This window comes from Sodiomyces alcalophilus (assembly GCF_042370955.1).
Source record: "Sodiomyces alcalophilus JCM 7366 unplaced genomic scaffold ACRALscaffold_5, whole genome shotgun sequence".
Lineage (NCBI taxonomy): Eukaryota > Fungi > Ascomycota > Sordariomycetes > Glomerellales > Plectosphaerellaceae > Sodiomyces > Sodiomyces alcalophilus.
The window spans coordinates 5,337,488-5,361,697 of NW_027263536.1; the positions used below are offsets into that span (position 1 = coordinate 5,337,488).

At 43.9% G+C, this 24,210-nt stretch overlaps 2 protein-coding genes across 2 annotated transcripts; one reads left to right on the forward strand and one right to left on the reverse strand.

The window, feature by feature from the left end:
• Positions 1-3,530, reverse strand: ACRALDRAFT_212072 (uncharacterized protein; the record flags this gene model as incomplete). The annotated part of the gene is made up of 4 exons (XM_071023821.1): positions 1-21; positions 89-101; positions 126-196; positions 3,468-3,530. 4 exons carry the CDS (start codon positions 3,528-3,530, stop codon positions 1-3), a joined length of 168 nt encoding a protein of 55 aa, XP_070874290.1.
• A 6,087-nt stretch (positions 3,531-9,617) lies between these two features.
• Positions 9,618-18,376, forward strand: ACRALDRAFT_212073 (uncharacterized protein; the record flags this gene model as incomplete). The annotated part of the gene is made up of 3 exons (XM_071023822.1): positions 9,618-9,632; positions 18,090-18,325; positions 18,358-18,376. The coding sequence occupies 3 exons, from the start codon at positions 9,618-9,620 to the stop codon at positions 18,374-18,376; spliced, it is 270 nt and encodes an 89-aa protein (XP_070874291.1).
• Between the last annotated feature and the right edge of the window lie 5,834 nt (positions 18,377-24,210).

Sequence of the window (24,210 nt, forward strand, 5' to 3'; positions counted from 1 at the left end):
CTAGCAGATCACATCCTTCTTCTACAGAGTCAATTGAATCAACAGAGTCAATTGAATGAGTACCGGTATTTGTACGCCCCCGGTTCACTATTTGTTGTCCACTCAATCCATTTTTGGAAGGTTACGCGACCGCGTGCATAAGCAAGATCTTGGCCGCATATGCTGCGTACCTGTACCTCACGACAAGCCTCAATCTCTGTAATCAAAACCAGATGTCTTGAGCTACTAAATCACTACTGTTTCTGCCTCTGTATTCATTGACCCTAAGGTATTAAGAACACATAATGTCCTTACGCTAGGTACCTTGTCATATATTATATAATCCTGATACCCTAGTCACGTGACCTTACCACACACCACGTAATCCTGATGCCCTAGTCACGTGACCTTATCACACACACCACGTAATCCTGATTACCTACTCTAACGTGTATAGGTACGTAACATTTACAGCCAAGATCTTGCTTATGCACGCGCTCGCGTTACCTTGTTATTTAGGGTTGAGTGGACAGCAAATACCGAACAGGGGGCGTACAAATACCGGTACTCCAATTGAATCAACAGATCTCCTGCTAATTTTGTGTATGCTATTAATACGATACTTACTGCCCGACGCCTGCTGCGTCCCTGGAGGTATATACTAGGTAGCCGACCACTATATTTAGCTAGGGGGATACCCGAGAGATACTTAAAAATATCCACACTATATTGTAACTCGACGATATACCGGGACCTTACGCCCAGAGTCCAATTTCGTGTCCGAAAATATGCCTTGGCAACCTATCCTAAAAGGGTAAGGCCTATGCTAGATACCAGATAAGGTTCTCCGGGATACCGGTCTTAGAGTTTTATATAATCGCCGACCCTTTAGCTATCTATTAATAATTAGTAGTCTTAAATTCTGGTCCTAGATAAAATTATATTCCTATATTCTATTATAATAGTAAACCTTTTATACCGTCTCGGTTACATTAATAACGCTAAGGCTTTGACACTTTTAGACTAAACCCGTTCTTATCGCAAAGACGACCTTCGCGATATTAAATTGCTTATTTCTTTCCTTAAGGGCATAGCTACGAATAATTACCGCTTATTTAATTATAAGGTCCGCCTATAAGGCCTCGAGATCTTCCTGTCTTTAGACGGTCTTACTAATCTTTTCGCGGCTATTAATAACTTTCGACGTCCCGATTTAGTATATTATTTTACCGGTCGCTCTACGGCCACTCGCTATAACTATACTTCCTCCGCTAATAGCGATAATAATCCTTTTACCGATAGTTCCGCTAATAAAGCTGCTGCTCCTAGGCCCGTAAGTCGCCCCACGCCTTATCGTCCCGCGCGCCGTTCAGCGTCCGCCGCTTCGTCGGCTACTAATAATTAGGCTAGGCCCCCTAGCGATAACGAGTATACACCGCTCGGTCCTTAGGCCCACCCTTCTAGTAATAAGGATAAGCTTCCCCGTCGTCGTATTCGCGTCGTTTAGTATCGTCTGTCCGCCGCTATATTAGTAACTAGTAATAATAACGATAACGCTATTAACGCCGATATCGGTAACCTTCCTGGCCTATTCCGGCCTAATAATCCCTATACTTCTAGCGCATTATCTAGTAACGAAACCGACTTTTATAGTTTTAGTAATTAAAGTTTTCTTTTTATGCGCCGAGTATCCGCTAGTAATAATCGCTTATAATAGTATTAAACTTTATCCTAATAGTTTTTAATTTTAGGATTAGTTAGAGCTTAGCCCTATTTATTTAGTTAGAATTAAGGATAGATTATTATAACCTATAATTAAGTTCTTATTTTTATATCCGATAACTCTATAGCGCCTTATACCACGTCGTAGTCGTGCTACGTTTTATATATATACATTTTATACTTTTAGTACCTTTTCCGGATCCCTAGAGCATTTTCTAGGTGGTCCTCTAGTTCCTAGGTATTATACTCTACTAGCTAACCCGTTCACTTTATAAGATAAAACGTCTTACCTTATTCCTCTTTATAACTAATAATATCTTCTACCTCCTATTTATCTTACTCCTCCTCTAGAAGCGGGAGATTCTGCGCTACTACCTCCGCAGCTACTTAGTCCTTCTATGGTTCTAATAAGGCTACAAGGGATATACCGTGTATCCTTATATACTATATAGGAAGGCGAACCCTATACGCTTACTCGCTAATTCTCCTAGTCACTTATAGCCGAATATACCGCGGTGCTAACTTTAACCCTTACCGGAATTAGAATTTATTCGTGAATAGTTTAAGAATATCGCTTACCTTATACTATTACTATTAATAGTATTTATTATAATACTAAGCCTAATACTCTATAGTATACGCCTAGTATTTATAAACCTGTCGCTAAACCTCTGCTAGTTTCTTAATATATGCCCCGATACCCTATACCCGGGTATCATCGTTAGGGCGAATATATTATATTATATATAGGTAGTACCTATATAATATTTTATATAATAAAATACTAAGTAAGGAATACTTACTATTATTATAAGCGAACCCCGCTTTTAATAACTAAATAGGATATTATACCATCACGTTACTAGCGATCGTTAATAGGTACTTAATCAGGAACTAATATATACGTTCCGTCTTACTATCTATTTATAGGTAATACATGGTAATAATCACCGAGTATTCACCTACTTATAGCAGATCTCTATCTAAAACTAGCTAATAAATAGCTTATCCCGGTTTATTACTATACCCTCTAGGCTACTAAAACGGTATTTAATCTCCTTATACAGTAACACCGTTAATTAAACTACTATTAAGTCTTTTTATATAGGGATAAATAAAGTCTACTTTATATAATAGTCGATAAATACTAGGATAGCATTATACATTTACTTATCGGCCTCTTTTATAGGTAATAGACCCGTAATAAGATCTATACTAGTCTCTTAGAATAGATATATAGGTAACGGTAGCGTCTAGAGCTAACCATACGGCTTATATCGCGGCACCTATACCCCTTAGCACACCGAATATACAGTAACATAATAGCTAATATTCGCCGCTAAGTCTACCTAATAGAACTTTCTTAAAATTAGCTTAAGCGTTTTATTCGTTCTTATATACCCCGCCCTAGAGTTATTATAGTACTATAATAGGACCTCCGCCCTTAGCGGACCCTGTATAGGCAGTACTAACCGTTCTTTAAATAATAGTATATCCTTTTCTCTAAGAAAATATCCCCCTCTTTTTCTAACCCCTCGGCGAATATTCTTAATTAAGGATATATAATCCGGGTTAGTAGTCTATAGCCCTTTAACTAGATCTTCTCGCTCCTCGCTAACTAAACGCCGACCCGCCGTTTCGTTCCTAGCTAGGTCTATAACTATAGAATATAGGATACACTATTAATATTATACACATAATAAGTAATAACTATAATAATAATAAGTATAATATCTAAGTCGGAATACCCACGGCAAAACTCGCACGGCCCCGGCCTCGTAGTGGCGGGCGTTGTTCTTCTTCTTGGGTTGTTTTTTCTCAGGAGGCATCTTAGAAGCAGTCAGAGCCGAACCCGAAACCGACGCGCGCCCCCTATAGCACCCCTTTACTTATAATAACGGACTCAGTATCGATCGACCTAACTATTATTATATAATTAACTATAACCTATCTTATTAGCCCGCTCTAAAGCCACTGGCCTCCCGCCCGCGCTGCTATTTATAAATGGATAATACTAAAACGACCCTATATCTTCGTAAGCCGCTAAATACGTATTATTAGTAACTACGGCATAAAGCCGGGCACGGAGACGGGAATAGAGGGGCGGGCGGCTCGTGGGCAAACCTACGATATCGCGACGAGTGGGTTAAAGGAGGAAAAATAAGAAGAAGGGCGGAGGCCCTTAAAATTTTTAATTAACCTAACTATAGTTATAGAAGGTTACCGAATTCGGTAGGCATGTATAATAAAGGCAGGAGCTCCTGCTAAAACCCCCCGCCTAAAGGGAAGGTGTAAATAAAGCCGGCCACCCTGATACAGGGAGAATCCCCGGAAAACGGAACCGCTACGGTCCTCTTTCGGCTCCCTATATAGTATACCGCACCCTAGGCTAACCCAAAATCCCTAGCCTGCTACTTTCCCGTTAGCCACTAGACTAGAGATGTGATCTAGATACGTATCGAGTCACTACCGGGACCCCCGAGGCCCCGACGCGGCACTAATCCTAATAAAGAGAGTATAGAAGCTTTTCTACCCGTATAGGTTTTTCCCCTCTATAACCAGCTAAGAAGGACCGCAAAGCCTAAGCCGGGCTCCTAGATTAGTTAGGATAAAGGAGTAAGAGAATAATAATAATAATATCTAAGTCAAAATCAATAGTGTATAGTCATAGCTATATAACTAGACTTCTACTTTATAACCAGCTTAATCTATACTATAATACTATACGTATAATACGTATATATATACTTAGCTTACGTTATAAATTATATAAATACACTAGGTATTATAAATACGATATCTTGGTTATTACTTAAGCTAATAACGTGGCATTATAACCGTCGTATAGGCTGTTTATATAATAGTCGCCACCTAATTTTTCAGGCTCTTTTACTAGCCCTAGATCCAGGAAGAAATCCCTGAACTTTGCTCTTTATACAGGCTCGCGTAATACGCAGTTATCCTACGGGTCTACGAATTTAATAGCTTTTTACTTAATTTTCCTCTTTTCCGCGCGTATTGCCTATTACTTATAGCCTAATTTATAAGGTTATAAGCCCGGGTTAGTAAAGAAGGAAATCTACTCTTTTCTACCCTTTTATTCTACTTAAAATACCAAAAAGACTCCTATCTACCTGCCTTATTACGCCATCCCCTTATCCTCCCCCGGTCACTAATCCTTATCTCCGACTATATAAAATCCCTTTATCTCCCGAAGATAGCTAATTAAATCGAACCGTTTATACCGATACTATAGGTTAAAGCTTTTTATTCTTCCTAGTATAATTACTAAGAGCTATACTAAGTGGGCTCTTTATTCCTAATCGGGAAGAACCATACAATCAAAATAAGACTCTTTATTAAAATCGGATATACTATTCCTTTATTTTATAAAGGACTTTTTAAAAAAGAAAAAGAATTACGAATATATAGATTAAATATAGCTACTTTAATAGGTATTACTACTTTATAAATAATAGCTATAATAATTAAGCCACTTAACCTACCGCGCTACTTATAATAACAGGATATCGTAGCATAGATAATATAAGCCTTTAGCAAAACGGCTAACTATAAAAATCCTATTATTCGCTTTATATAAGCATCGCTCTTCTTCGTGCCGCGAAATCTATAAATAGCTTTACTATATAGACCCACTTTTAGATCTATTCTTCGAAGCTAGGCTAATCAGAATTATACCTTTAGCTTAGTATTCTTTATTTCTATCTATTATCGATAATATAATAAAGAAAAAGTAATAAAGAAAATAATAAAAATAAATTATTAAATAACTTAGTTAATTCTAACCTAATAAAAAAATAAGAAATATTATTCTACTATTTAAAAATAGCTTAATAAGGGACTATTAAAGAAATTTCTGTTCGGAAGCTTTAGGGCAGTATAGACTATTAAAACTAGACTATAGGAATACACGCTTACTTTACTCGTAAAGAACATATCTAGACGACGTTATAAAGCTCCTTCTAGTAAACCCTTCTATGAAATAGAAGCAGGAGTCTCTAAAGGTAGCCAGAGATATACTTTGTACTCTTTTAGACGGTCCCTTAACCTAGGTTTAAGGAATAAATAAAGCTTCTAGGGTATAGGATAAACTAAAGGATTTATATAAAGTAAAGGGATTCTAGGCTAACTATATTGTCCTGACTTCTTTCTTTAACCTCTTACCTTTAGAATTCCTTAATCTTAAGGCGTATTTATATAAAAAATAAAAGAGACTGCTTACCTTAAAAATTAAAGAGGTATATCCTTTACTAATAAGCTAGTCTTTACCCAGATTCTTAATAGTCTTAATAAAAAGTATAAAGTAATAATAAAGTAAATGACTTAAGCTTCCTGTTACGATATAACTAATTATATACTAGATAAATTGATAGCGAAATTAATAGGCGCTTTAAGAAAGATAGATTACTTATCGAATACTCTTTTTATTTAAGGTTCAAAACTATAAAAGAATATAGTAAAAAACTCCAGAAAGCGATTAAGACTTTATCCTATAAGAACTATAAGAAGCCTGGCCATATACCGACTAATTATTATTTTCTTTATCCTAAGAAAGCATTTAACAACTAGGTAATAAAGGATAAGTCAGGATTAAGGAAAAATACCTAGAATAGGGTAAATAAATCTAAGGAAAAGAAAAGAGTAAAGACGAGTCTCTCTTAAAGAGAGAAGTATATTATAAACCTCGTACTATAGGCAAAGGGTAGTATACCTTAGATACGTCTTTAGAAGAGGAGAATAATTAGTCTGCTATAGGTAATATAATCATAGATTGAGAGAATTAACCGTAGAAACCGTAGGAAAAAGAAAAAGAAAAAGAAAAAGAATAGGAAGATGATAATAAAGATAAAGAGGTAGGCGTTATTTTTAAGGACGTCCTCCCTCCTCTGTTTCCTCTTCTAAACTATCCGAATCCTTGTATAAAGTCTAATAGATATAGATCAGGTATTTATTATCTCTTCTAAAGATAATAATAATAAGAAAAATGCTAATAATACTAACCTTAATATAGATTAATTAGCAGAAAGAATTTATTAAATATAAGCAGAAAATAGTATTAAATTAGATCTGAATTTCTATATAGGTAGCGGGGCTACGGCGTATATTATTATAAGTAAAAGACTCTTTTTTACTTATAATACTAAAAAAAAGTGTTTATTAGGGTTAGGTAAAAGGAATAAAGATATAAGGTAAAGGAGGCCGCCTAATAAAATTCAGGGATACTAGAAAGCTTCTCCTTTTAAAAGATTGCCTTTATATACCGGAAATAGGTATTAATATTATTAGTATCTTTATTCTTAATAATAAAGCTCGCGGTCTTACTAGAAATAAGAAAGCTCTTATCATTTAATAATAAAGAGCCCTCCTTTCTTTATATAACGGCTCTGCTTTATAACGGGCTATACTAGGCTATAGCACGGGCAATATTATACGGGGGGTTTAAGTCTTAGAAATAAATATAATAAATCCCAAGCTAGGCTCCTAGATTAGATTTGCTAGGATAGCGGAGTAAGAGAATAATAATAATAATAATAATAAAAATATAATAAATACTAGAAAAAATAGAAAGAAACTATCACGGGTTAACCCCTCGAATATATAGTTCCGGCATAAAGCCGGAACCGCTAATCAGCGCGCAGGACTAATGCTTAGACCTCGTACTGCTCTTACCGCAGATTCGTATAAACCTAGTAAATCCTGCGCTCCTCTATAGACCTTTTCCTTTCCTTTCTTTAATTCTAGCTAATATAATTATTTAGCCTTACTTAGTGCGATTAACCTATAACCAGCCGTTTATATAGCTAGAATTTAGCGAACCCCACGCACTATATTAGTATAGACTTAGATACGAACGCGCTGTTAGGCGGCGGCGGTCCTATAAACCCCGCTAAGCTAGCTAAGTAGACGGATAAAAGGATTACTAAAGCTATTAATATAATACTCGGCCCCTTATAAGAATAGATAGCTTAATAATAAGAGCTGCTCTAATAACTTACGAATAGTCTCGCGAACGCCTAGGCCCCGTAGTAACCTACCCTTAACCTCGCGCCTCCCTTAGAGGGAGCCCCTATAAATATACCCGCGGAGTCGGTAGCGAGCCCTCCTACCCCCGCGACCTCTGCTCCCCCTCCCTAAATTAAAATCCTATAGGAACTATATTAGGAACTATATCCGCTATATACTAAGCCTTTACTATACCCCGCAAAGTCTAGTAGGAGGTAAACAGAGTATACCACCTAATCGTAATAGATATATAATAAGCTACTACTAAATAAATACTTATTTAATAACTAAGCTAAAATATAGTACTATATTAACTTATACCTAGAGGGGAGTGCTTAGTAAGTAGTGTTAGCCTTTTACGCCGCTAAGGGGCTAGGAGGTACCCGCGACCTAGAGTCGTTCCTTATTTACCTAGACCGCACGTATAAGGACCGGAATAAATAGCCTTACGCGGCCTTCGCGCTACGCTCCTTTAGATAGCATAAAGAATAAACCTTTATATAGTTCCTACCGAAATTCAAGAAATAGATCGCCTAAGCAGGTAGTAACGAGTAGGTAGACTCGGCGAAGATTATTTTCCTTAAGGGAGCCCTAAGCCAGAAGCTATATAGCGCCTTAATCACCGCGAAGTTACCCTATAATTATCTAAGCTAGGTTACTAAGGTCTAAAGTATCGCCTAAAAGCTAAAAGGCCTACGCCTAACTAGCCGGAATACCTATATACCGAACTAAACCCGGAGCTAAGAGACCGATGCCGATAAGGATATCGCGATAAAAGGGATTAATTAGGTCTAGTCCGATACGACTATAAACCGACCTCGCGATAACCAGGAGTGCTAGGGGTATAGGAAAAAGGGATATATCCGTATAAACTATTAGTCTCGGGATAAGGGCTTAAAAGCTAAGGGCGCCCGCGTAACAAAGGTTTAGGCCGGGGATAGCGATATCGCCACGAGCTTAGATAACTCGGATAATAAGGAGTCGGAAAAAGACTAGCTCTAACACGAAAATAGGCGTTAAAGCTAATAACCGCCCTATAGTAAGAGTAGGAGGCGTTTAAGCACTTAGCTAGCAGCGACTTAGCCTTAATATTAACACGAGTAAATAAAAGATATATATATACTCTTATAGATACGGGTTATAACTACTATGCTACCGTGAATAAACGCTTTACCTAAAGACTCTAGTTACTATTAGTCGATAAAAGGAAACGACTATTAAAAGGATTCTTAGATACGTCTAAGCCGGCTATTAGCGCTAGGATCGCCGCGTTTAAGCTAAAGATTAGCGGCTATATATAACGAGTCTTCGCCTATATAATAAAAGGACTAGATCAGGATATATTCCTAGGGAAGCTATAGCTAAAATATAATAACGTTACGTATTACGCGAAGAATTATAGGTTATACCACGGAGTCGCCGATATTAACCTAAGACTAGTAGGCGAGGAAGAACCAGCGGACGTATAAGCTATCCGCGAGGCCAGGCTAGTCTCGGGATCGGTATTTACGGCTATAATATAACGGATAAAAAGGGGGTTAAAGGGAAAAGAAAAAGATAAGTTCGACGGCTTAATCCGTGCCGTTAGTATACGGGATATTAATAAGGCCCTCCGTAAAAAGGAGCTAGTAGACCCTTAGGACTATATCCCCGCGAGTATACTATAAGAGTTCGGCGACCTCTTTATACCCGATAAGGCTAACGACCTGCCCCCTTACCGACTAGGCGTTGACTATAAAATCACCCTAAAATAAGGTCCTAATGGACTTAAGCCGACCCTACTATAGGGACCCCTTTACGGTATATTAAGGGAAGAGTTATTAATACTCCGGAAAACACTTAACGACCTAATAGATACAGGATTTATATAAGCTAGTAGCTTAGCGGCAGCTATGCCGGTCCTATTCGTGAAAAAGCTAGGGGGAGGGCTACGCTTCTATTTTTTTTTTTATTCATTACGCGCATGCAGCCCTAGAGCTATAGCGCGGCGGGCTATAGCGCTAGGCGCTATAGTTCTAAAAGACAGCTAAATACAGTACTATATAGCAGTAAAATCAGTAAATAACAAAGGAAATCCTCCGTATTAATCTGCCTAATACCCTGTTCTTTATACTAAAGTCAGGAAAACCAAACCAGGAAAATCAGACCGCAGAATCCATAATAATTTGCCCCTTAAACCACTCTGCCGTAGCTATCTTAGTAGCTAAAAGGAAGGCCTGTAAGCCCTGTAGCCCTTTTTTGGTGGGGTCTTAGGTAGCCAAACTACGCTTCTATTATAACTATAAAGCCTTAAACGCGATTACCTAGTAAGATCTCTCCCCCCTCCCCCTAATTACCGAGACCCTACGTAACCTAGCTAGCGCTAAGTAGTTCACGAAGCTTAATATAGTCGCTGCCTTCTATAAGATCCGTACAGCTCCCGGATATAAGAGTAAAACAGCCTTTAGGACGCGCTTCGGTCTCTTCGAGTAGCTAGTATACCCCTTCGGACTAAGCAGCGTACCCGCTACCTTCTAACGCTATATTAACTAGACGCTATAAGAGTTCCTCGATAACTTTATTATAATATATATTAATAACGTCCTAATCTACTCTAATAGATCTTATAAGGATTATAAAACGAAGGTCCGGCTAGTGCTATATAGGCTCGCGGATACCGGTCTAAACCTAGACCCGGCTAAGTACGAGTTTAGCGTAATAACGGTAAAATACCTAGGCTTTATCGTTATAGTAGATAAAGGAGTATCTTATAACCCTAAGAAGTTAAAGGCTATCCGCGACTAGGAGGCCCCTACCTTAGTAAAGGGAGTACGAAGTTTCTTAGGATTCACGAACTATTACCGGATATTTATTTATGACTTTATAGGTATTATGGCCCCCCTCTCGGCACTAATAAAAAAGGATCGGCTTTTTAGGTGGGGGGCTAAGGAAAACGCCGCCTTTAAGGAGTTAAAACGACTCTTCTAGATAGAACCCGTTCTATAGCTATAGAACCCGGATCGTAAGACTATATTAGAAACCGACTATTCGGGTTATATGTTAGGTAGTATTCTATCCTAGGTGGACGAATAGGGATATTATTATATAGTCGTATACTACTCGCGTAAGCTTACCCCGGCGGAGTATAACTATCCTATTCATAATAAGGAGATATTAGCGATTATAAGCCACGTACTCGCCTAGAAGGCAGAACTAATTAGCTACGAATAATTTATAATATTATCGGACTATAAGGCTCTCGAGTACTTTATAACTAAACGGTCCCTTACCGAAAGGCAAAGCCGCTAGGCCAGCGAATTAGCCTAGTTTAACTTTATACTAGAGTACCGGCGAGGTACTAAGAACTTCGCGGCGGATACGCTCTCCCGACACGAATAGGATACCCTAAGGGATAGTATAAATAACCGGGAATAGGGGCGGGTAATTTAACTAATACCCGACTCCGCGATCCCTAAAATAACCCCTAAGCCGATTATATAGAGAACGATATCCGTTAAGCGTGTATTTGTAGTAAATAAAGACCTTTAACGACTTTAGGATAAAACTATAGCGACCGACCCTTAGTACTAAGGGGTCCTTGCCGCGATTACTATAAGAGCTTATAGCTTTGACCCGTCCCTTAGGCTATAATTATAGATCGCGGAATACTCTCTTAACCCTATAGGATATATAACCTTCCGGGATCGTCTCTAGGTCCCGAGCTCCGGAGAAGACTCGCTACTAAGAGGGCGCTTAGTATAGGCGATCCACGACTCTACTATCGGCGGTTACCCGGGTAAAAAGAATATAATCGCTATAATAGCCTGATAGGTTTTTTAGCCTGGTATAAATAAGGATATACGGAAGTTTATCCGTAACTATAACCCTTATAACGGAGGTAACTAATAGCGGAACGCGAAGCGCGGACTATTAAAACCACTACTTATACTAGAGCGAATCCATAGCCACCTTACGATAGACTTTATAACGCACTTACTACCTATTAGTAAGAATAGGGCGCGTTTTTTATAGGTAATCACGGACCGGCTAATAAAGTTAGTAATATTAAAAGCTATAGAAATAATAAAAGTAGAAGCCTACGCAGAACGTTTTCTAACCTACTATTTTAGGTTCCATGGTATACCCCTCTTAATTATTAGCGACTAAGGCTCGAACTAGACTAGGAGGTTCTAGCGATACTTCTATAAGCTTATAAGGATTAAGCAGCGACTTAGCACGGCCTACCACCCCTAAACCGATAAAGGGCCTGAAAAGCTAAACTAAGATATCCAGGCCTACCTCTAAGCCTTTATATACTATTCCTAGGACGATTAGGGTCGCCTACTACCCGCCGCGTAGTTATCGCTTAATAGCAGGAAAAGCTTAACGACTTAGCTACGTCCTTTCTTCCTAGAATATAGGTTTTATATCGATCCTATATAAATCTATAACCCCTCGCCTATATACCCGAAGGAAGCCGCCGCCTATAACCTACTAAGCCGCCTATAAGGGGCTATAGAATTCGCGTAAGTAGCTATAACTTTAAAGTAACTTTAGGATAAGGAAACTACGAATAGGCGGCGACTCCTAGTAAAGCGCTTTAAAGTAGGAGACCTCGCTTAGCTATTTATAGCTAACTACTCCACGCCTAGACCTTCGAAGAATCTAAGTTAGCTATACTAGAAGTATAGGGTAATAAAAGTAATTAACTCCTATATTATCGAATTAAATATACCCTCGGGGATATATCCCCGCTTCTATATCGATATTTTAAAATAAGCCAGCCGCGACCCCCTCCCTAGGCAGGTCGTGACCGATCCCTAACCCGAACCGATTAGGGATACTCTTTATATCGGTAAAGAGTAGGAGGTAAAAAGTATTATATACGCACGGAATAAGTGGCGAGGTCGCGGCGTATAGCGCGAGGTATTAATATAATAAACAGGATACGCGGAACCTACTTAGGAACCGCTAGATACCGTATAGAATACTAAAGCACTAGACGATTTTAAAGCGGAATACGGCCCCGCGGATAAGAATAACGGGCCTTTATAAGATTATATCACAAGGAATACGCGAAGATAAAAAGACCTTAGTACGAGGGGAGTATAACCTATAGTCGTAAGTTAATTAAAGGGGGAGAATTTACCGGCCCCCCTACCGGTTTTTAAGGAGATAGATAGTGCCTCCGTAAAGGACTTTAATTAGCGGTATTATTACCTGGACCCTCCTAGCTATTATTATTACTATTACCGGTAGTAGGACCGCTACCTCCTTAGAGGGCGGCGAGGATACCCTTTAGGAGGCGCGTTATCGCTACGCCCTATAAGCGAACCTCGCGGCGGAGGGCCGCCACCTTATTACGGAGACCCTCGCCGTTATTAACGGAGGCGGGGGCGGAGTTAGCGGCGGGGGCGGGGGCTGCCTCGGATAAAGAGGCGTAATAGTTATTATAAGCTAGTTTATAGGCCTCGCGGAGCTATGCCTAAGTTAGTAGCGACCCGGAAAAGGATATAAAAGAGAAGAAGATACTTATATTATCGTTATTAGGGTTATTATATATAGCGTGACCTATATCGGCTAAGGGCTTAATAAAAGAAACGGCGGCGGTAGGGAGCTATAAAGGTTAATCGTAACGACCTCGCCTATAAGTCACAGAAAACTCACGGGGCGGTATAGGTAGGATCCTATAGTATATTCGTAGTATTTAGGCTTATTATAGGCCGCGCTAGGCCCGGATTAATTATAGTATATCTAGTTAAATTTTTATTTAACGCTAGCTATATAATCGGTATAGGGGCGATAAAAGGCGTCGCGGGGGTGGCTAGGAGGGTAAACTAGGCCACGTTAATACTTAGAAGGCGTCGCGGCCTACCGGAGAGTTAATAGGATCCTCGCGGTAAAGTACTAAGCCGTATCACGAACCTCCTTTTTAGCCGGACGCTTACCGGTATTCGCTATAATAGCGAGGGCCTCCTCGGCTATACTTTCGACTAATTAACCACGTTCTTCGCTATTAAAGGCCGGGGGGGGGGGGGCGGGGGGCGCGATATCGCTAACGGCCGGCTACTCTTTAACGGTGCCCTCGCGGATATAGCGGGCGCTACGGCGGAGGGGGGATATCTATACGCACTCTATTAGCTACTTCCTAGCCGGCTTAATATAAGGGCTTATTAAGGAACTTATAATAATTAAAGGGATAAATAAAGATATAAATTATAAGATTAATAAAATACTTATAAAAACGGAGTAACTACGCCGCGAGTTAGTATAGAACGATAAGGTCCTTAGCACGGAACCAGCGACGGAGCTTACTACTAAAATAACGTTATAGGCTTATAAGAGGAAGAACTAACTACGAATAAAAATCCGGGTAAAGCTACGCTTATACTACGATATTAAATAATAGAATACGTTAAAAGCCTATAGAACTATTTATTACGGTAGTTCATGAATAAAGGAGAAGGAGTAACCAGGGGTTATTTAATATAATTAGTAAGTTTTTTTTTTTTTTTTATTCATTACGCGCATACAGCCCTAGAGCTATGGCGCGGCGGGCTATAGCGCTAGGCGCTATAGTCCTAAAAGACAGCTAAGTACAGTGCTATATAGCAGTAAATCAGTAAATAACAAAGGAAATCCTCCGTATTAATCTGCCTAATACCCTGTTCTTTATACTAAAGTCAGGAAAACCAAACCAGGAAAAATCAGACCGCAGAATCCATAGTAATTTGCCCCTTAAACCACTCTACCGTAGCTATCTTAGTAGCTAAAAGGAAGGCCTATAAGCCCTGTAATCCTTTTTTAGTACTAAATAGCAGCGGTAAAGTTAGCGGTAGGCCTGCTAGGGCTTCCCGCAGGGCGTCTCTTTCTGCCCTATAAATAGGGCACTATAAGATCAGATACGCTATATCCAGGACCGGGGAGCCCGGGCAGGAACAGCGGTCTATAAAGCAGTTTTAGGCCCGTTTTTAGTAGGGTCTTAGGTAGCCGAATCCGGTTTTTAACTGGATATAGGCTGATTAGAGCCACCGTGGGCCCTGTAAATACAGGGGCTTTCAAGAGAAGCGGATATTATCCTGAACTAGGCGCTTATATAGGCGGCCTAGCCGGACTATTTTACCCCTTTATTCGGCCTCTTTTTTAGTAGCCTAAAGGGATTTCTAGTTAGCTATCGTAGCTGCGTTTACCCGGCGTTTTAGGTGACTAAGGGTAACTAGCTTAATAGATTTAGTGGCTTTCCCCGGGTCTAGAGCCCGTTTAGCTACCTTATCTACTAGTTCGTTGCCCTTTATCCCTATATAAGCCGGGACCCACTAGATAAAGACCGAGGTGCCTTATTATTTAAGGCGGGAGATATGGTTTTTAGTGGTTATAGCTTACTACGAGGGGCCCTAAAGCTTCTGAATAGCCGCCTATAAATCGCTGAAAATATAGCACTCTAGGGGCCTAGAAGACCATTATAGGGTAGTCTCTAGGGCCTGAACTATAGCATATAGTTTAGCGTCGGCGACTTCGGTAAAGGGGCCTAGGTTAATTCCTAGGGCTTTATAGGGCCTATTAGCTGGTAACCACTATATAATAGCGGCCGCCGCCTGCTTAGGCGTTATAGGGCCCGGGTAGCCTGTGGGGTAGCCTATAGGGTGGCCTTAGGAGCCGTCGGTATAGAAAACAGATACCTAGCTGCCGAGAGACTGGATTTCCGTTAGGGCTTCGAGGTGGGCTGTTTTAGGGTCGGTGGGGTCTTTTATAGAGGGCTATGGCGCTATAGGGCCGGGAAAATAGGGGCGTAGGTCCGCTAAAGGCGCTGAGGCCCAGGGTGCCTCCCACTTAGTAGACGGGGCCTCTATATCCCAGGAGGACCCTACTAAGGCCGGTAGTTCCCCCCCTAGCTTATAGAGCTGTGTGGAGGGCTATAGGGTCTAAAGGAGGGCGAGGTCGTTATCGTCGTTACTTAATTCGTCCCGGACGCTATCTAGAAGCTCCTTTTTTACTAGGTGGTTCGGTAGGAATTTTAAGACCCTAAAGGCGTAGAGCCTATTAGATCTATTTAACCGAACCCGAGCCGGCGGAACAGCGGCTTCTAGTTCTAGAGGGCGGAGGGGGCAGCCCCTAAAGGCACCTAGGGCCCTAACTAGAGCGCCGTATTACAGGCGTTCTAGTCGGTCCACTAGGTGGGCTTTTTAGGACCCGGGGTCCCACCCGAGCTATAAGCCGAAGTCAGCTATAGTGGATACACAGGCTATATATAGCTGCCGTAGGGCCCTAAAGGATAGGCCCTTCTAGGAGCTAGCGAGCCTCTATAGTCGATTTAAGGCGCTGGTGGCTAAGTTTAACCGTTTTTTAATATAGGGTTTAAAGGATAACTTAGGGTCGAACCAGACCCTAAGCCACCTAATAGCCCCTTCGGTAGGCCTAATTTCGTGCCCCGCTATAGTAGCTAAGTCGTTAACTATAGAGCGTTTATTATAGAAATAGATAAGCTCTGTTTTTTGCGGGTCGAAGAGGACCTGGTTATTTTCGGCGGCGCTGAAAAGGGCGTTGGCTACTGACTCTAGGGCTCTATAGTTCCTACTAGCTGATTTAGAAGCTACGGATAGCTAAAAATCATCTATATAGGAGTGCTATAGGCCCTGGAACCCTTTATCCACTATAACCCCCCTAATATATATTAGGAAGAGTATAGGGGATACGGGGGAGCCCTGTGGAACCCCTATATTTAGGGGGGTAGGCCGCTAGACCTGCCCCTCGAACGCTAGCTAGATACGCCTATTTTCTGTGAAGGAGGCGACCTAGCTAACTAGGTTCGGGGGTAGTTAAAGCTGTTATAGGGTGCGGAGGAGCTATGGCCTGGCGACGAGATCGAAGGCGCCTTTAATATCCAAAAACAGGGTCGAAATAACTGAATTTTTCTGATTTTTCCGTTGTTTTTGGATATAATTTAGTAAAAGAAGGGCTGTATCGATAGCTAAGCGTTGTTTCCTACCCCCTATTTAACTAGGGTATAAAAGATCGTCACGTGAATTCGTAAGGAAGGCGAGTCTAGCAGCTATAACCCTTTCGAGTACTTTGCCTAGGCAGTTTAGAAGGGCTATAATCCTATAAGACTTAGGATATAAATAGTCCTTTTTCCCTGGCTTAGGCAGAACAACACTAAGGGCCTCTTTCTAGCAGGTAGGGTGGTAACCCACTAAAAAAAGAGCTGAATAGGCCTGTAGAAAGACCCCCGGTATTATATTATAGGCTTATTAGATGGGTTTTAAGCCTATACGATCCGGGCCGGGCGCCTTACCTATAGCGGCTCCAAAGATAGCACGCTATAGTTTAATAGCCTATAGGCTAGGCCACTCCTAGGGCCTTCTAGAGTCCTTATTACCTAAGCTAGTTAGGTTCTGGGGCACTCTAAAGGGGCTAGAGGGGTCTAGATCCCCTAAAGAGCCTGTACGAACAGGGGCTTTAGGGGCGTCGGTGGCGGTGGCCTTAGTAGCCTCGGGGGTAGGAAATAGGTTCTTTAGGAGTGTATTACACTTATCCTCGAAGGTATAGGCCTTCGGGCCTTCTGGCCCCTGAATAGGGGGTATTTTGGCTTTAAGGCTGCTTTTTATATAGCTATACGCCTTGAAAATCTCGTTGCCTTCGGCCTGGGCTAGGAAGGCCTCCTGGTGGTCGGTTTTTGCTGTTTTTATAGCGCGGTAGTAGGCGTTTCGGGCTACTTTCCAGGCGGTTTCAAGGGGGGCAAGCCGGGGGGCCGGGGCCCCCTTTTTTGCCTCTTTTTTAAAAACCCTAAAGGCCCTACTACTCTCTTTTCGTAGGGTCTTTAGCTCTTTAGTCCACCACGGTTTCGAACGCTCTACTACTTTAAGTCTAGGCGTGGAAGACTCCAGGGCTATAGTAATAGAGCTTAAGAGGTGGTGTCCTATAGAGTCCTAATCTACAGCGTCGATCGCCTACTATAGCTAAAGGGTTAGTTAGGGTTCTAGGTCCTTTAGAGACCTAGAGAACAGCTCCTAGTCCGCTAATTTATAGTTATAGGCGGGTAGGATAGCTTTGTTTATAGGGCCTTCAGGACCTAGAATAGCTACCGAGATAAGGATAGCGCGGTGGTCGGAGGTAGTGTTATCGATATACCTCTAGCTATTAAAATAGAGGCGGTGGAAGCCGGGCATATAGAAAGCTAGGTCTATAACTAACTCCCGGCGTAAATTATCCCTAATTAGGGTCCCTCTATACAGGTTAACCTCTTTAGGGTCCACTAAACAGGTAGCTCCGAGGCTATCTAACCAGTCTACTCACACACTCTTCCACCTCTACGAGCTGGACCCACCTTTTCCGCGCAAACGCCCCAAAACGCCCGATATTAATATCGTTCAATTGCTCTTTTCGAGCCCGTTGTGCGCACGCACAGCTTCGCTTTACGCAAGCCGTTGTTGTGCCGCAAAATGGGTGCGAAAACGCAGCGTGGCGCGCACGCAAAGCCGCCCGAAAATTCTAAGGTGGCCCGTGCGCCCGCCGCCCAATCAGAGCCCGGGCCTTCCAAACAGCCCGCACAGACCACCCAGCCTCACACCGAGCCACCCACCAAGCCACGCGCACAGCCGCAACAGCGCACGCAAACGACTAAGTCAACACAACGCCCAATTCCAACGCAACAAGACCGACCCGGCCGCCCTAGCCGCCGCGGCAGCCCCGAACCCCCGAATTCGACCCCGGACCCGGCCCCACCTAGCCCCACTTTTCCTAAAACGGCTAGGGACGGAGAAGGGGATATAACTATAGAAGATGCCGATTCTAACGACGATTCTGACGAAATAGCCCGCTATAAAACGCCTACACAAGCCTCTAAACGGGACCGTAGCGCCTCCACAAGCCCTACGCCTAGAGCCCCCTCTAGGACCCGTATAAACCGGTATATAGCCGACGATTCGGAGGTCGAAAGCCTCCCTGGATCCCCCTCTAGGGGCCCCCTCCAGGACCCCTTCCAGGGCCCCCCCCCTGCTAAACCTGCTAAAAAACAGGGTCTAATTAGCTCTGCCTAGGCTAAAAAGACCCAAAGACCTGCTAAAGAATTCCCCCCTCTGCCCCAGAAGTCGACTAGTTCGGCTAGTAAGGCCCAGGTTAAAGGACTTCTCCAGCAGGCTCTCCAACTAGTTCAGCAGGCCTATAGCCTCGACGCCACCCCCCCGATTAAGGCCCTTCTTATAGGGCTTAAATCCACTATCGAAGGAACCCCTACGGGTCCTAGAACCCCTATGGCACCTGTTGCCTCTGCACTCGAACAGAAGGTTAACGAGCTAGCTCAGGCTGTTCGTAAACTTACAGAACAATAGCAGCAGCAGCAGCAGCAGCCCCTTTATAGTCAGGCTGCCGCTAAAGGAGCTCAAGCCCCCTCGGGAGCCACAGGCCCTACAGGGCCTACGGGCTCTACAGGACCTACGGGCTCTACAGGACCTACGGGCTCTACAGGGCCTGCCCCTCCCCCCCCTGCTACTCTAAAAAACCCGAAAAAGGTCCGAAGAGTAGTGCTCCAGCCTACTAAAGGACAATCCCTCAGGGAAATCGACCCTCTCGAGCTTCGAAATAGGATTAATAAGGTCCTAAAAACCCCCGCCGTCGTAGTAGTTAGCTCCTCGACTAAGGGGAACCTAGTCCTAACCCCAGGCCCGAAATACACTGCCGAATAGCTCCTAGAATCACAAAATCAGTGGTTTAAAGAGCTAAAAGACCTGCCTCTTCAGGCCCCTCAGCCTACTAGCGACTGGTTTAAACTAGTCGTTAAACAGGTCCCGGTCCACCCTTTCGAAGAACAGGACCCCTCTACCGCCCCCCAGGAGGATCAGGGCCTCCGCTCCGGCCTAGGCCGAGGCCTAGCCGGTATAGCCACCGAAATTACGACCTTTAACCCTATTAAGGTCGTAGGCCAGCCTAGGTGGCTAGGCCGCCCTAACCCCCTATTTAACAGCGGCACTATTATCCTAGCAGTGCCTACCGAAGCAGAGCAAAAGCACTGCCTAAAATTCGGCCTACAGATCGCTAGCCAACGCCTTAAGGTCTATAAATATAGGCCTATCACCCCGAAAACCCAGTGCTCTAAGTGCTGGAAATTCGGCCATACCAGGGGCACCTATAAGGCCGAAACGACCTGTTTTATCTGCGCCGGCAACCACGAACACTATACCGAACACTACTATAACCGCTGTGAAGAATACGGTGTCTGCGTCCACACCAAATATCACTACTATAACTATAACGGCGACCACCCCCCGGATAGCCCGGATTACGAGGTTATTCGAGCTATTAAAGCCTAACTATTCTTATAAATAATGGGTTTTTTAGCTTAGAAAAAAGCTCGAAAAACGGGCTGCTCTTTATCTAATATAACGCTAATAAATAATAACCGGCCTATAAATCGATCCTAAAACAGGCTTTAGAGGCTTTGGCTAATATAGTCCTAATTCAGGAACCCTACTGCTTTTAGAAACCGGAAGGCTAGGTGATTAAAAACCACTCGGCCTTCTACACCGCCCCCCCTACCTCCTATACCTCCCAGGTCTTCCCTCTTAGGCCTAGGGTGCTAGCCTACGTTAGAAAGGCTAGTAATATCGACTTTTCCCTTCGAAACGACCTCCTCGATAACCTAGACGCTTAGATTATAGAGGTCTACTTCCCCTAGACCTTCTATATCCTACACGTCTATAATTAAGAAGAGCTCGACCCCTCGAAGAATACTAGGGGCCCCCGCCCCTCTTTAGGCACCGCGGGCCCCCCTAGACCGTTCACGACCCCCCCGGGGCCTCCTAGCCCCCCCTCGACCTCCCCCCCCTTTTTAGGCTCTATAGCCCGCCCCTGGACAGAAGAAAGGGTCCTACAGGGCCTCTCGATCCCTGGGCCCGCCCTTATTATAGGGGACTTTAACAGGAACCACTAGCAGTGGAACGGGGCTGCGTCGAATCAGGATACTATTAAGGCCCAGCCTTTAGTAGACTAGTTAGATAGCCTCGGAGCTACCTGTTTAGTGGACCCTAAAGAGGTTAACCTGTATAGAGGGACCCTGATTAGGGATAATCTACGCCGGGAGTTAGTTATAGACCTAGCTTTCTATACGCCCGGCTTCTACCGCCTCCACTTTAATAGCTGGAGGTATATCGATAACACCACCTCCGACCACCGCGCTATCCTTATCTCGGCAGCTGTTCTAGGTCCTGAAGGCCCTATAAACAAAGCTATCCTACCCGCCTATAACTATAAATTAGCGGACTAGGAGCTATTCTCTAGGTCTCTAAAGGACCTAGAACCCTAACTAACCCTTTAGCTATAGTAGGCGATCGACGCTACAGATTAGGACTCTATAGGTCACCACCTCTTAAGCTCTATTACTATAGCCCTATAGTCTTCCACGCCTAGGCTTAAAGTAGTAGAGCGTTCGAAACCGTGGTGGACCAAAGAGCTAAAGACCCTACGAAAAGAGAGTAGTAGGGCCTTTAGGGTCTTTAAGAAAGAGGTAAAAAAAGGGGCCCCGGCCCCCCGGCTTGCCCCTCTTAAAGCCGCCTGGAAAGCAGCCCGAAACGCCTACTATCGCGCTATAAAAACAGCAAAAACCGACTACTAGGAGGCCTTCCTAGCCCAAGCCGAAGGCAACGAGATTTTCAAGGCGTATAGCTACATAAAAAGCAGCCTCAACGCCAAAATACCCCCTATCCAGGGACCAGAAGGCCCGAAGGCCTATACCTTCGAGGATAAGTGTGATACACTCCTAAGGACCCTGTTTCCTACCCCCGAGGCCACCGAGGCCACCGCCACCGACGCCCCTAAAGCCCCTGTTCGTACAGGCCCTTTAGGGGACCTAGGCCCCTCCAGCCCCTCTAGAGTGCCCCAGAACCTAACTAGTTTAGGTAGTAAGGACTCTAGAAGGCCCTGGGAGTGGCCTAGCCTACAGGCTGTTGAACTACAGCGTGCTATCTTTGGAGCCGCCATAGGCAAGGCACCCGGCCCGGATCGTATAGGCTTAAAACCTATCCAACAAGCCTATAATACGATACCGGGGGTCTTCCTACAGGCCTATTCAGCTCTGTTTTTAGTGGGTTACCACCCTACCTGCTGGAAAGAGGCCCTTGGTGTTGTCCTGCCTAAACCAGGGAAAAAGGACTATTCACATCCTAAGTCTTATAGGATTATAGCCCTTCTAAACTGCCTAGGTAAAGTACTCGAAAGGGTTATAGCTGCTAGACTCGCCTTCCTTACGAATTCACGTGACGATCTTCTACACCCTAGTCAAATAGGGGGTAGGAAACAACGCTCAGCTATCGATACAGCCCTTCTTTTACTAAATTATATCCAAAAACAACGGAAAAATCAGAAAAATTTAGTTGTTTCGACCCTGTTTTTAGATATTAAAGGCGCCTTCGATCACGTCGCCAGGCCACAGCTCCTCCGCACCCTACAACAGCTTCAACTGCCCCCGAACCTAGTTAGCTGGGTCGCCTCCTTCACAGAAAATAGGCGTATCCAGCTAGCGTTCGAGGGGCAGGTCCAGCAGCCTACCCCCCTAGATATAGGGGTCCCACAGGGCTCCCCCGTATCCCCTATACTCTTCCTGATATATATTAGGGGGGTTATAGTGGATAAAGGGTTCTAGGGCCTACAGCTCTCCTATATGGACGATTTTCAGCTATCCGTAGCTTCTAAATCAGCTAGTAGGAACTGTAGGGCCCTAGAGTCAGCAGCCAACGCCCTTTTCAGCGCCGCCGAAAATAACTAAGTCCTCTTCGACCCGCAAAAAACAGAGCTTATCCACTTCCATAATAAACGCTCTATAGTTAACGACTCAGCTACTATAGCAGGGCACGAAATTAGGCCTACCGAGGGGGCTATTAGGTGGCTTGGGGTCTGGTTCGACCCTAAGCTATCCTTTAAACCCCACGTCGAAAAACGGTTAAACTCAGCCACCAGCGCCTTAAATCGACTATAGAGGCTCGCTAGCTCCTAGAAGGGCCTGTCTTTTAGGGCCCTACGGCAGCTATATATAGCCTGTGTATCCACTATAGCTGACTTCGGCTCATAGCTCTGGTGGGACCCCGGGTCCCAAAAAACCCACCTAGTAGACCGACTAGAACGCCTATAATACGGCGCTCTAGTTAAGGCCCTAGGTGCCTTTAGGGGCTCCCCCCTCCGCCCCCTAGAACTAGAAGCCGCTGTTCCACCGGCCCGGGTTCGGTTAAATAGATCGAATAGGCTCTACGCCTTTAGGATCTTAAAATTCCTACCGAACCACCCGGTAAAAAAGGAGCTCCTAGACAGTGTCCGTGACGAATTAAACAACGACGATAACGACCTCGCCCTCTTCTAGACCCTGCAGCCCTCCACATAGCTTTATAAGCTAGGGGGGGAACTACCGGCCTTAGTAGGGTCCTCCTGGGATATAGAGGCCCTATCTGCTAAGTGGGAGGCTCCCTGGGCCTTAGCGCCTTTAGCGGACCTACGCCCCTATTTTCCCGGCCCTATAGCGCCGCAGCCCTCTATAAAAGATCCCACCGACCCTAAAACAGCCCACCTCGAAGCCCTAGCGGAAATCCAGTCTCTCGGCAGCTGGGCATCTGTTTTCTACACCGACGGCTCCTAAGGCCACCCCATAGGCCACCCCATAGGCCACCCGGGCCCTATAACGCCTAAGCAGGCGGCGGCCGCTGTTATACAGTGGTTACCCGTTAATAGGCCCTATAGAGCCCTAGGAATTAACCTAGGCCCCTCTGCTGAAGTCGCCGACGCTGAACTATACGCTATAGTTCAGGCCCTAGAGACTGCCCTATAATAGTCTTCTAGGCCCCTAGAGTGCTATATTTTCAGCGATTCATAGGCGGCTATTCAGAAGCTTTAGGGCCCCTCGTAGTGGGCTATAACTGCTAAAAACCATATCTCCCGCCTTAAATAATAAGGCACCTCGGTCTTTATCTGGTGGGTCCCGGCTTATATAGGGATAGAGGGCAACGAACTAGCAGATAAGGTAGCTAAACGGGCTCTAGACCCGGGGAAAGCCACTAAATCTGTTAAGCTAGTTACCCTTAGTCACCTAAAACGCAGGGCAAACGCAGCTACGATAGCTGACTGGAAATCCCTTTGGGCTGCTGAAGAAGAGGCCGAAAAAAGGGGTAAAACAGTCCGGCTAGGCCGCCTGTATAGACGCCTAGTTCAGGATAACCTCCGCTTCTCTCGAAAGCCCCTGTATTTACAGGGCCCACGGTGGCTCTAATTAGCCTATATCTAGTTGAAAACCGGATTCGGCTACCTAAGACCCCACCAAAAACGGGCCTAAAACTGCTCTACAGACCGCTGTTCCTGCCCGGGCTCCCCGGTGCAGGATACAGCGCATCTAATCTTACAGTGCCCTATTTATAGGGCAGAAAGAGACGCCCTGCGGGAAGCCCTAGCAGGCCTACCGCTAACTCTACCGCTGCTATTTAGTACTAAAAAAGGATTACAGGGCTTACAGGCCTTTCTTTTAGCTACTAAGAT